At 40.4% G+C, this 13,029-nt stretch overlaps 1 protein-coding gene across 2 annotated transcripts in view; it reads right to left on the minus strand.

The window, feature by feature from the left end:
* Positions 1 to 3,803: 3,803 nt before the first annotated feature.
* ZW10 (zw10 kinetochore protein) overlaps positions 3,804 to 13,029 on the minus strand; it is a 35,676-nt gene continuing 26,450 nt past the window's right edge. The window contains exons 12-16 of one of the 2 annotated variants that reach the window (XM_040258021.1): positions 10,215 to 10,384; positions 9,238 to 9,368; positions 8,476 to 8,607; positions 7,509 to 7,711; positions 3,804 to 4,356 (exon numbers count right to left, since the gene is read on the minus strand). In XM_040258021.1, coding sequence (XP_040113955.1) covers positions 4,236 to 4,356; positions 7,509 to 7,711; positions 8,476 to 8,607; positions 9,238 to 9,368; positions 10,215 to 10,384 — 757 coding nt within the window. In that variant the 3' untranslated portion in view covers positions 3,804 to 4,235. The remainder of the gene's footprint in view (positions 4,357 to 7,508; positions 7,712 to 8,475; positions 8,608 to 9,237; positions 9,369 to 10,214; positions 10,385 to 13,029) is intronic. The other variant, XM_040258020.1, reaches the window with a different exon arrangement.

Consider the following 13,029-nt stretch of genomic DNA (forward strand, 5'->3'; position numbering starts at 1 on the left):
ACCACAGTTCAAAAACATCAATTCTCCGGCACTCAGCTTTCTTTATGGTCCAACTCTCAATCCATACGAGACTACTGGAAAAACAATATCTTTGACTAGATGAATCTTTGTTGGCAAAGTAATGTCTCTGCTTTTTAATATGTTGTCTAAGTTGGTCACAGCTTTTCTTCCAAGGAGCAAGCGTCTTTTAATTTCATGGTTGCAGTCCCCATCTGCAGTGATTTTGGAGCCCAAGAAAATAAAGTTTGTCACTGTTTCCATTGTTTCCCCATCTATTTTCCATGAAGTGATGGGACCAGATGCCCTGATCTTAGTTTTCTGAATGTTGAGTTTTAAGCTAGCTTTTTCATTTTCATCTATCTCTTAAATCTATCTCTTTAGCACCAGAATTTGAAACACCAGAGAAACAGGGAATTTTTGTGGGTTTTTTCTGAGGGGGGCATTGTTCAGTGACTTGAATAATGCCTGCACCCAGTAAATGTAAGCAGAATCAATGCAGGGAGTTTTAGGACCACTTGTAAAGCTGAGGCAAGGGAGGGAGTAGGTGTCTTCAGCCCTGGTACTAGTGTCTTCTTCAATAGCAGGTGCAGCTAAGACCTATCCACTCCCACCCCGCTCTCTCACACTACACAAGAAATCTGGGGCACTCTGATTCCTGAGGAGGAGTGCAGAACTTATACATAGCTCATCAGCATCATTGCCCTCCTCCCCAAACTCAAGGCAGAGATTTCATAACATGGTTTCGAGACATCTAAGGCTAGCTCCAGTTACATTATGTGACATCACAAACTTCTCAACCAAACTCCTCATGACAAGGAGAGGAATGTCTGTCTAAACCATATAATTGAAAAACTTCTCAAAATTGGGGCTTTGTAACTTTCAGGAAATTTTAGGCTTTAGCAAGATGTCTATTTTTAGGAAGAAGTTATAGCAAAACCAAAACCCAATTTAAAAAGACTACTTTGTGCCATGACATTTTGTGTGTGAAGCAATTTTCATAGCCTTATTCCTTCCTGAATTTATAGCTACCTCCCTTTGCTAAGAAGTCATTCCTATATATGCCTTCATTTTTATATGGTACAAGCTAGCTGTGCCATATAAAACTTGGGCAAATTACTCTTTTGGGCCAGTTTTCTTATAACAAAAACATCCCCAGAGGATGTATGTGTACCTCTCAGAACTTTCAGAAGATAGACTTAATCATAGGAAATCAAATAAACAATAGAATGCTCCCTCAGTCATGTCTGACTCTTTGCAATCCCTTGGACTGCAGCCCACCAGGCTCCTCTGTCCATGGGATTTTTCTGGGCAAGAATACTGGAGTGGGTTGCCATTTCCTCCTCCAGGGGATCTTCCAGACCCACAGATCAAACCCGCATCTCCTGCATTACAAGCAGATTCTTTACCACTGAGCCACTAGGGAAGCCCACATCTTTTTTTAACAATGTTATTAATCGAAGAAAATACCGTCTGATCTATTCACAAGTGATTGTTCAGTGGTATGTCACCATTCACAACAGATGCATACAGAGTCTGGACCACCCTGCTGCACTGACCAAGGCCAGAAAGTAAGGCCAGGGTGGAATGGACAAGCTCCTCGGCCTCGGTTCCCACGGACCAGGCCTAGCTGCCTTGTGCTGCTCCTAGGCCTGAGCAGAGAGTGCCATCTGGAGGATCCCCATTTCAGAGAGAATCCAGTGCAAAAGTGACCAAGCATGGGTCACCAACGATTCAGAATCCACACTGCAACAGAACCACTATCGAGATACCTTGGGGGTTTGCCTTTTTAACAAAAACTTTCCATTTTACTAAAACCTTGGAGACCCTTTCTGGAATTTCATTTCCCTGTCGTTGGTATAGTTCTGGGTATAATCTGGGAAGAGGCTTCTTCTCGTTGACCTACAGATACAAGAGTCAAGCCTCTTAAAGTTCCTTTACCCTCGGGACTTCCCTGGCAGTCCAGTGGTTAAGACTTTCCCTTTCAATGTGGGGGGGTTGCAGGTTTGATTCCTGGTAGGGGAACTAAGATCTCACATGCCTCCTGGCCAAAAAAAACCCCAAAACATAAAAAACCCCAAAATCAATTAGGGTTAGGGTTAGTTCAACACTGTAACTAGTTCAAGACAGACTTTGAAAGTGGTCCACATCAAAAAAAAAAAAATCTTAAAAAAAAAAATCCCCTTACTCCCGTAATCCATACTCTTTCTAGAGGAAGAAGGTTCCCCTCCCAGTCCATCCTAGGTTCCCAATCAGCTCTCAGTGAGAGCTGCAAGACCCTACTTCCATGTTGCTCAGTCAGATGGCTCATCTCTGACCAGAACGAATATTCACTTAAACACCAGTTGTTCATTGCCTTGGCAATTAGAGTCTGCCCGCTCTGTGTGCTATAATATACAGAGTACTCATCAGAGGAACAAATGCTGAGGGATGGAGTCTAGCCAGCCTCAGAAAAATTGTGATGCAGTTTTTTGTGCTAATGGTGGGGAGAAAAGGGATGAGGAGCACGCTATTGAGTTATGAGAGATCCCACCCCTCAATTGCTACACCTGTCAAGCAACAGGAATAGCTTCTACGAACAAAAGAAATCTGCTATTGTGTGTTAACAGTCCTGTAATTCATGTATTTCAGTTCTGTCCTTAGTTCCCCATTCTCTCCATCGCTGAAAAAAATAAGAATGCTACCTCAAATTGTGTGGATTTTCAAAAACAGTTATTTTCTTCATCTGTGAAAACGGTCCCTTCCCCCTCTCTCAAGGGACAATTTCTTTGTTCTCAAAAAAACTAAAGTTGGTTCAGGCATCTTTTTTCTGTGCGTTGTCATAATAGAGTATGTTGAGTATAAATAAATAGGTTGTCATTAACCGCAGCTGAGTTCTCTGATGAAAAAACACCAGCCTTCTTTCTAATTCATTCTTCTATGACCTCTAAATAGGTAAAAGGAAAACTCAACCACCAGAATGTCTAGTGGCTGAGCCCGAACTAAGAACAAGGGGAAGCGGGAATAATTGAAGGCAGTTTATTCTATGCATGCCGGGGACTGGGGGCTGAAGCCTGAGGAAGCAGGCCGCTGCACTGAAATCTTCCCCCAGACAAAACTTTCTCTTAGGTGCACACACGTGACACTCTTCTCCTTCTTTTCACAAGAGGAAATCATAGTTCTGCATGAAGAGATACAATCCAGAATTCTACAGAGAATAACTTCAATCTAATATAAACCTCCAATGGCTGCAGAGTTACAAACACAGAAATTTGAGCTGTAGGATTACCCACGTTCACCAAATAAAGGATTAGGCTGTAGAACCCAGAGTTCGCGCCTCACAGCACGTACATACTGAAGGCACACTGGCAATTTAAAACCTTTGCCATCTGTTAGGTACAGAAACAGTGGAATTTGAGAAGACCAAAAAAAAAAAGAAGAAAAGAAAATCCAATTTTAAAAAAAATAGAATTTAGCCTGGGAATTCCCTGGCAGTCCACAGGTTAGGACTCTGCACTTTCAGTGCCTAGAGCCTGGGTGCAATCCCTGGTCAGGGAACTAAGATCCTACGAACCGTGTGCAAGGTCAGGAAAAAAAAAAGCATTTAGTTGAAACAGCAAAAAGTGCCAAAATTTTATATTAAAAGGAAGTCTTAGGGGTCCTAAGAATGTTGAGAAATTATCAGACAGTATCATGAAGAAGGAAGATAAGTCAGTGAGTCCTCTGTGAGGATCATAAATGTCAATAAAAAGAATGGCACAAAAGATAGGAAAACTTGATGGCCTCCTTTGTTAAGCTCCCATATTATTAAAGACACTCACCCATAACTCTGAAAATCATTATTTATTGGAAAGAAAAATTAAAAGCAGTCTCTTTAATTCCCATGAGACCAAATATAGTTCCCTTGCCCTCCAAAATAAATCTCCCATCCCTCACAAATTCTTTATCCTGGCTCTTGGAATGTCCTGGATTCCTTGATCCAAGGCCAGGGCTTATATTTTCAATAGATACAGTCCCCAGACCCTGGGAGCAAAATGAAATAATATCACCCTAGAGTTTCTTATCATGGGAGGGTGGCTGAAAAGTCAACAACTTGGGGTACTTCATTTGACATCTGAGCATACAGGCCAGGAGGTAAGGCGTTCTTGGGTGAAATCAAACTTCCACAATGTATCAGTGATTCCAAGAAGTCTTTAAAAGAGTGCTTATGCCAAGAGGAATCCACCTGGTCAAGACATGGCCTTCTCAGGAAGATGGAGCTATTTAATCTTAGCAAGGGTGGCTGCTCTTCTTTCTGTGTTCTGGAACAAGGCACGAATTAAAGCTTTTACTTCACTGGAAGAGAATGCAGTTGCCAAGGGCCCTTTTCCATCTGCCCACCTGCAAAATAAAAAAATACAATTTCTATTTCCTATTAAGTGTAAGCAAAGTTTTTAAATTGCTTACTTGATTCCAAACATGTATTTGTTTAACTCATTATTGACCAGGGGATTTTTGCAGAAACTACTGCCTGTAGCCAGTGATTTGTTATATAAATGACACTGATTTAATAATGTGTTAAAATGGAAATAAAACAAATTCTGGCATTTTCCCCCTTCTTTATGAGCCTGCCACTCAGTATCTTTAACATCTTCTGCTTCTTGGTTGCATTTTGGTATCAGCATAGGATGAAGAGACCAAGTTAGAAAGATAAAAACTCTTCTCCCTTATTCTACACTCACTCACTAAGCCCGTTTAAACTTGACAATTATGACCACATGCTCACAGGGTTATATAGAGAAATAGGATCTGTAACTACTTTAAAAAGTGAACTACAGGCAGCACATTTTAACTGACAAAGAATAGGCACAAAATAATATGTATAAAATCACAAAAAAATCAGTAGAATAAAGGATAAAAAATATGAACAGCTCACAGACAGAAAGAACAAAAACTAATTGTTACCAGTGGGAAGAGGGAATTTAGAGGTAGGGGACTAAGAGGTACAAACTAATAAAATAAATTACAAGGATATATTGTACAATACAGGGAATATAGCCAATAATAACTATAAAGGGAGTATAACCTTTTAAAACTGAATCACCATATTGTACACCTGTAACCTAATAATATTATGCATTAAAATGCGTTTTTCCACAAAAAGCACAGATTTTTAAATATAAAAAAATGAATAGGCATTTTACAATAAAAAAAAATCACTAAAAAGATGCTCAATGTCATTAGCATTTAGGGAAATACAAATTGAAAGGACAATGAGCTACCATTTCATAGCAACTAGCCTAGGAAAAAATTTCAAGTCTGATAATACCAAATACTGGTGAAAATGTGAAACAACAGAAGAAATAAACTATGAAATATGCAACTATAATATAAATAAATCACAGGGATATAACATACCCATAAGGAATACAATCAATATTGTAACAACTTTGGTGATGGATGGTAACAGCTATTACTGTAGTGATCATTTCATAATGCATAGAAATATCAAATCACTATGTTTTAAACATGAAAGCAATATAATATGTTAATTATAACTCTTTAAAAGAACTATGACTATTACCAGAATATGACACAGCAGTGCATATGAACTGTAGCTACACACACTTTCATGAATGAATTTTCTAATCAAAAGAAGCAAGTTATAGACGATTCCATTAACAGGAAGTTCAAAAACAGGCAAGTCTAAAATTTATATTTAGGGATATGTACGAATGTGGTAAAACTATGAAGAAAAGCAAGGAGATAACACAAAATTCAAGACAGTTACCTCTGGGGGTGGGGGGACCATTTGGGGAACAGCACATCAAGGGTCTTCAAAGGTAATGATAATGTTTTTTTTAAGTTGGGTAATAGGTATGCAAACATTTATTTTACTTTTTTTCTTTAGATCTGTGAATATGTTATATATACTGTACTCCTTCATAGGTATTTTTATTTTTAAATGTTTAAATTGCACAACTAGAGACAGTTACTTTGGTAAAAAAAATTTTCTCAATTAGTTTTTATCCTTGAAAGTGAAAGTGAAGTCGTGTCCAACTCTTTGCGACCCCGTGAACTTTAGCCTACCAGGCTCCTCCGTTCTTGGGATTCTCCAGGCAAGAATACTGCAGTGGGTTGCCATTTCCTTCTCCAGGGGAACTTCCCAACCCAGGGATCGAACCCAGATCTCCCGCATTGCGGGCAGACGCTTTAACCTCTGAGCCACGTGGTTAAACCTAATGCGGGAGACCTGGGTTCGATCCCTGGGTTGGGAAGTTCCCCTGGAGAAGGAAATGGCAACCCACTGCAGTATTCTTGCCTGGAGAATCCCAAGAACGGAGGAGCCTGGTAGGCTACAGTTCACGGGGTCGCAAAGAGTCGGACACGACTGAGCGACTTCACTTTCACTTTTATTCTTATATCTACTGAAATCTCTGGGAGGAAAAACATCTTCCTAGGCAGAAGAAAAGAAGCTGAGATATATCAGTATTATAACTGTTCTTATAACAAAGAATTAATGATCATTCTTGGGCTGCAAGAGGGCCCTTTTAACAGCAGAAACAAAATTTCTCATCTGCTGCCCTCTGGAGTCTTATCTGATGACATAACCCACCAAGGACTTGTAAACAACAGATGAATCAATTGAAGTTTGTACTAAGGGCAGTTAGAGGTCTTCTGAGGTGATTTTGTTTTTTTCAAGCAAAAATCTCATTTACCTTGTTTAAGAATGAATAGTATTTGCTGGGAACAACTCAGACACATCGAGGATAGCTAGACTAACATACTTGGGCGTCTGTAATAAACCAACCTGAATCAGGTAGACAAGTAGCTATAGAGATGGATACGGACCTTAATACCTATTCAGTGCGTTCTCTATGCAAGGTTATGTGTGCTTGTCAATTATATACCAAGACAATAATTAAAGCATCCATGGATATGCAACTAGCCAATATCTATCCTGTTTTGCACAGTATCAATGACCTTCACACACTCAACAGGATACAACAAAGAACGCAATTACAGAGCATAGCAATGTCAACTGATGGTGCTGAGAGAAAACAACATCCACTGTATTTAAGAAAAGATGAATCCTTTCTATGTGTGTGGTACTGAATCCCCGTAGAACAACTGCTGCTCAATCAATGGTTTGATGCTGACTATTCTTACAGGTAAAAGTCACTTCTCTATTAACATATCAAAATCAATCTTAAAATGCATCCACTGTTGGTTAAAATGGGCAAGAATTTCCATCTAGGTGTCAGAAGGCTGTACTTCTTATAAGTGCAAGATCACCTATCTGTAGAGCATGACAAAACAACATGCTCAAGACAAAAATAATAGAAGCAAGAAGTCCTTACATTATCAAATATCAACAGTGGTCATGAGATCCACACTACGACAGGCCATGCAAAGGCCCCAGTTACTGCTACTCAATATGAAACTTTCCTGAGTAACATTAAGAAACAGAGAAAAGCACTGCCTTCGATGGCACTAATATTCTTTTATAGCTGTGAAGACATAAATAAATCCTACAGAACGGTTTTACCCACCGATCCCCAATTTCTTGCAAACTGGCTTGTAGCATCATCATCAGTTCTTTGAATGGCATCCATTTTGACACGTAGACTGGAACCTCTTCTTGGTATTTCTTGTTCTTGTTTTCTTCAGACAGAGGTGCAAATACTTGAGGTCCTTCATCCACCACTGTTTTGCACAAGGAATACAATCTGTCACCGTCTTCGGTTGAGATGTCCTGATTTTGCACAAAGGGAACACGACAGAACAGAATTAGACCAGTTAAGTGGTAACAAAAAAAGCAGATCTTTGGTGCAAGCTATTCAGGGGGTCAGCGGAAGTAAGATGTTTTCCAACCAATTTAGCAGATCCTACTGATCTCATCAGTTCTGACAATACTCCCCAAACTAGAATGACACGCAATAGGTTTCAACAGATTGTCGGTAATTTCATTTGCCTGCATGAAAGAATCCATTTCTCCAGTAGAAAGTGGTGCAGCGTGCTGCAAAGCAGGGAATCTTATTACAGGGGTTTAGCCAATCTATGCTTTAGAGGAATCAGCTCGCAGAGTCCAGGCAACTCTCCTGCAGGATCACACATATAGTCCCAATGTCACCAGAGTGCTGGTAAAGTGGTACCTGCACAAGGCTGCATTCTATATTACTAAATTAGAGTATTCAATCCACTTACTTATTAAGTATACAACTTCACACTCTGTATTTTGGGAGCACTGCCCTATTTCTAGGCTCCTCACTCATAATGTACACAGATGCCAGGTGGCGTCAGCCGTATAATCCTACTTTCTTAGATAGGAAGGACAGAGATTAGCAAGACTCCAGCAAAACAGAATTAAGACAAAAGTGAGAGAATAACAGTATAATGACTTAGACATGAAACACGAACAATTTCTTCTACCATCCGTGTTGACTAAAAATGAGGCATCCACATCACCTGGAAGACCAACTGCAGCTCAAGTCTGGAGAGGCATCCAGTGGCCCTTACCTCCAGGGCAGTGATCCTGCCAATGATCTCGGAGACCGCTGTGTTGAGTAAAGTCCCCATAGCCTTGCAATATATGTTCACCGGCAGGACATCCTGCCACACAACTCCTAGTCTCTTTAGCTGGTGCAGTACCTGTCAGAAAGACACAGATCTTTACATGGAACAGAGGTTGTTACAACTCACACTGTCCTAGATTTACATTTACCGTTTCTGTGTGTGTGGAAGTGGTGTTATATAAGTGATGTAAGGCCATTCAGAACACACGTTTCTCAAATATTTCACCCTAGTGATATCCTTGCTTGATGAAAAATACTTACCCTGTGGACAGGAAAACTGGAGTAAAAAGGTAAGTCACTTAAGAGAGAGAAGCATTTTTTATTAAGATGAAAGCTAGTATTTCAAACTTCTCAAAGTTTATGGGTTAAAACACTGGGTTGGTCAAAAAGCTCATTTGGGTTTTTTGCAACATCTTATGGGAAAACCCAAACAAACTTTTTGGCCAACCCAATACTTGCGATGGCAGACTTATTAGGTAACTAGGAGCACTACTGGCCTGATGGGAAGACAGCTTCCTATTGACTTGGTGGGGCAGGGAAAAGGAAAGGCAAGGCCATCAACGTGACTAGACAAGGTGGCCACATTTCCACAGGGAGGTGTGGGGAATCAACTGGGCTACCTGCCACGTACACTTTGCTGCTTAAAAACAAGTAGGAAGCATCTAAAGAAAGAGCATGAACTGCAGAGGTAACAACAGCTCCCCACCTGCCGCACCGCTTTACTTGCTGCAGAATAACTGTCCTCATCATCCATGTTTGAAAAGTTTCTAGCACTTGATAATCTTTCCAGGAGTTCTACTTTCTGTGCCCGCATCTGGGCCAGAAAACACTCTGTCCCTATGATGAGAAAAGAGAATAAAGAATTCTGAGCGTTGTTCAATTACACACAGGGTGGAAGAGGAGAGACAAGATGGAACCTAGTATCTGTTTTTGCCTATTTGAAAACAATTACTTGTTAGTTAACATAATAAGGTAGCCCTAAGGTTATGATTAATAAAAACACCACTTCTAATACATCAGCCAGTCCCTCTAGGCCCATCCTCAGAATAGTGAGCTTTTTTCAACAGTCTATCCAGAATCAGATAAGAAAGACTACATATACAGTAGAAGCCACTGCTTATTTTTCTGATGTATCTACACTACCTCAGGGGGAAGTCAGGAATTGAAAAGCTAAGTAAATGATACAGATTCTTTGCTTTTCCTAGGCTATCATTACAGTAATGTTTACTGATATCCCATATTTCTTTTGATTTTTAATAATCAGAAGTAAAGCTAAGGGAGGTAGAATAGAAGGGAGCTGGTGTGAGGTTTTGCAAACAAATAAGCACTGACATCAGTGATTGTTATGAACAATGCTAACAAGACTGACACACTACACCTCTTAGGACATGTCACTCTACTGACATAACTCTAATTTGGTGAATTCACCACACACCAGCAATGCAGTTTGGAACTCTAATATACCACAGAATCATGTCATGAAAAAGTAATGCTTTCAAAAGACTGCATTTACTTCATAAAGCTAAGTAACTGGGAACACCTGCAAATTAAATGCCCCTTCTCTTCCAATATAGCTCAGGGACCACCATCTAATTTCAAACAGGTCTCATTTGCAAATTACAAAGATATCAGCCTGATAAGCTGCATTATCAAAATGCTTTCCTACATTTAAGGCATCATTACCAAGTCTCCGGAAGCCAGGTACAAGGTCCACAAAAGTAGTAGTGCCATCGCACAGAATGGGGGCAAGACGCAATCTGAACTGATGCCCAAGGGTTAGCAAGTGGTGAGCAATATACATACAGTTGTTGTGGTGAATGGCAGCCAACTGTGGCAGTTTTTGAAGGTTCTCCCTAAGTCAGGAGGAAGCGAAGGAAGAGAAAGAAATCACCTGTTATTGAAGTTGACTCTTCTAGTGACTTCCTAGGTATTAATCATTGTCTACTGTATAAATGCTGTACATAACAAGACGTAAACTCATCGCTCCCACTCCCACGCAGTGAGTTTGTTCTGCCTGCATGAGACCTTATTCGATAAAACTAGCCCAGTGATTAAAAAGAAAGAAAGAGCAAGGGAATGGATGTTTACCTGTGTCGCCTCTTTGTACGAGAAGCCTAGAATAGCTATACATAATTCCCTTAAAATTGAACACTGCTAAGTCTGTGGAAATATAGATTTGCTTCCTCTTTCTCCAAACTCATATTTCATTTATACAATGAAGCACTTAACTATTTTCCAATTCACTAGTTTTCAAAGATGGCCACAGATTTGAGTCATCTAAATATATAGATGCTTAGACTTCACTCTCCAAACAGAACACAATCTCTGAGTGAAATCAGGGCATTTATATATTTTAAAATCCCCCCAGGTGATTTTAAATTTTCATAAAAGATTAAAAATCAGTTTTCACTTGTCCGCACATATTAGTCTATCTGCCTAGCTTGGGAAGAGAGCTTGTCTTAAACCTCTGCTACATATCCACTTGCAGTCATTCAACTAAAACTTCCTGGTTTTCAATTAAAACTTCCATTCCATGTCAGGCTAGAATATACAAAGTTGGAAACTAACAGCCTAAGACAGTTGTCCCCACTTTGGGCTACACGTCAGAATCATCACAGGGCTGAAAACAGAGATATCTGAGTCTTAAATCACACCTACGCATCAAAATCTCTAGAATTAGGGCCTAAGCAAATATATATTCTCAAAGGTCCATGAAAGAGTCTAAAACACTGCCAAAGCTGAGAACGCTAATCTAGAACAGTGGTTCTCAAAGTGTGGTTCCCTGGCAAGAAAATAGCAGCATCACCTGGAAATCTGCTAAAAAGTCTAGGCTTTATCCCAACCCTGCTGCTGAAGCTGAAGTTCCAATACTCTGGCCACCTGATGTGCAGAGCCAATTCACTGGAAAAGACCCTGATGCTGGGAAAGATTAAGGGCAGGAGGAGAAGGGTCTGGCAGAGGATGAGATGGTTGGACAACACCACTGACTCAATGGACATGAATTTGAACAAACTCTCGGAGACAGTGAAGGACCAGGAAGCCTGGCGTGCTGCAGCCTTCAGGGTCTCAAAGAGTTGGACATAACGACCAAACAACGTTACTCCAGCCCTACTGAATCAGATATCTGGGGCATGAAATCTGGTAATCTGCATTTTACCAAAGTTTCCTGGTGATGATTCTGAAACACTACTAAAGTTTGTAAACCACTGGTCTAGCAAAAAGTTCTCAGATCATACAAAGGGCGGAAACAACAAATCTAACTACACTCCAGTGTTAAAAATGTTTCTAAGCACAAAAAGCCCTAAGCCAACTGTCTTTGAATCCCCAAGGACATGGCTATCAACGGACCTGAAGATGTTTTCTCTTTTCCTTTACCTAACTAAGTAGAAAGTGAAAAAAAAGTTTTAAGCCACAGCAAAGAGAATACAAATAAAAATAATAAGTTTACAATAGATAAGTGGTCTTTTAGAACAAAATAACTGGGCCTACTTAAAAACATCTCCATTGTTCAAAAATCTATCAACATTAAACTGACCTTTTCTTTGAAACCAGAGTTCTTGACTTAAGGAATAGCTTTGCTAACATATTACTTAAAATATTTATAAAGTTATCCAAAACACTTTATTTGGATGATAGAGAGAACTCCTAGAGGCTTAAATATTAACTTATCAGATTAATATCAAAAGAAACTTTAAAAATCCAAGATGTGAGGTAAATACAGCCTAAGATCACTTAAGAAGAGCAGCTGTGTGTGTGTGCTAAGTCACATGCAGTCTCTCCTAGAAATGTTGATTCATGTCCTTGCGGTGGGGTGAGAAGGAGAAAAGGTGGAGGAAGATGGAGCAACTTCAGATATGTCCAACTCTCTGCAACCCTATGGACCATAGCCCACCAGGCTCCTCTGTCCATGGGATTCTCCAGGCAAGAATACTGGAGTGAGTTGCCATGCCCTCCTCCAGGGGATCTTCCTGACCCAGGGATCAAACCAGCATCTCTTAAGTATCCTGAATTGGCAGGCAGGTTCTTTACCACTATTGCCACCAGGTATTAAGTCTGCAAAGCTATGAAAGCCAAGGAAAAAATGTGGGATGTTTACTAGATGGCAATATGGAGCGATGGATGACCTTTTTGTTTTGCAACCAAGTAAAGTGAGACAGTTTTGAAAATACCTACCATCACTGTTCTAAGTGTGCTGAGTCACTCCAGTCGTGTCCGACTCTGTGCGACCCCATAGATGGCAGCCCACCAGGCTCCCCCATCCCTGGGATTCTCCAGGCAAGAACACTGGAGTGGGTTGCCATTGCCTTCTCCAACGCATGAAAGTGAAAAGTGAAAGTGAAGTCGCTCAGTCGTGTCCGACTCTTAGCGACCCCATGGACTGTGGCCCACCAGGCTCCTCCGTCCATGGGATTTTCCAGGCAAGAGTGCTGGAGTGGGGTGCCATTGCCCTCTCCGACCTACCATCACTTATAGGGTAAAAATTCTCTTGAGTTTTCAA

This window comes from Oryx dammah, unplaced genomic scaffold (genome assembly GCF_014754425.2).
Source record: "Oryx dammah isolate SB20612 unplaced genomic scaffold, SCBI_Odam_1.1 HiC_scaffold_17, whole genome shotgun sequence".
Classification (NCBI taxonomy): Eukaryota; Metazoa; Chordata; class Mammalia; order Artiodactyla; family Bovidae; genus Oryx; species Oryx dammah.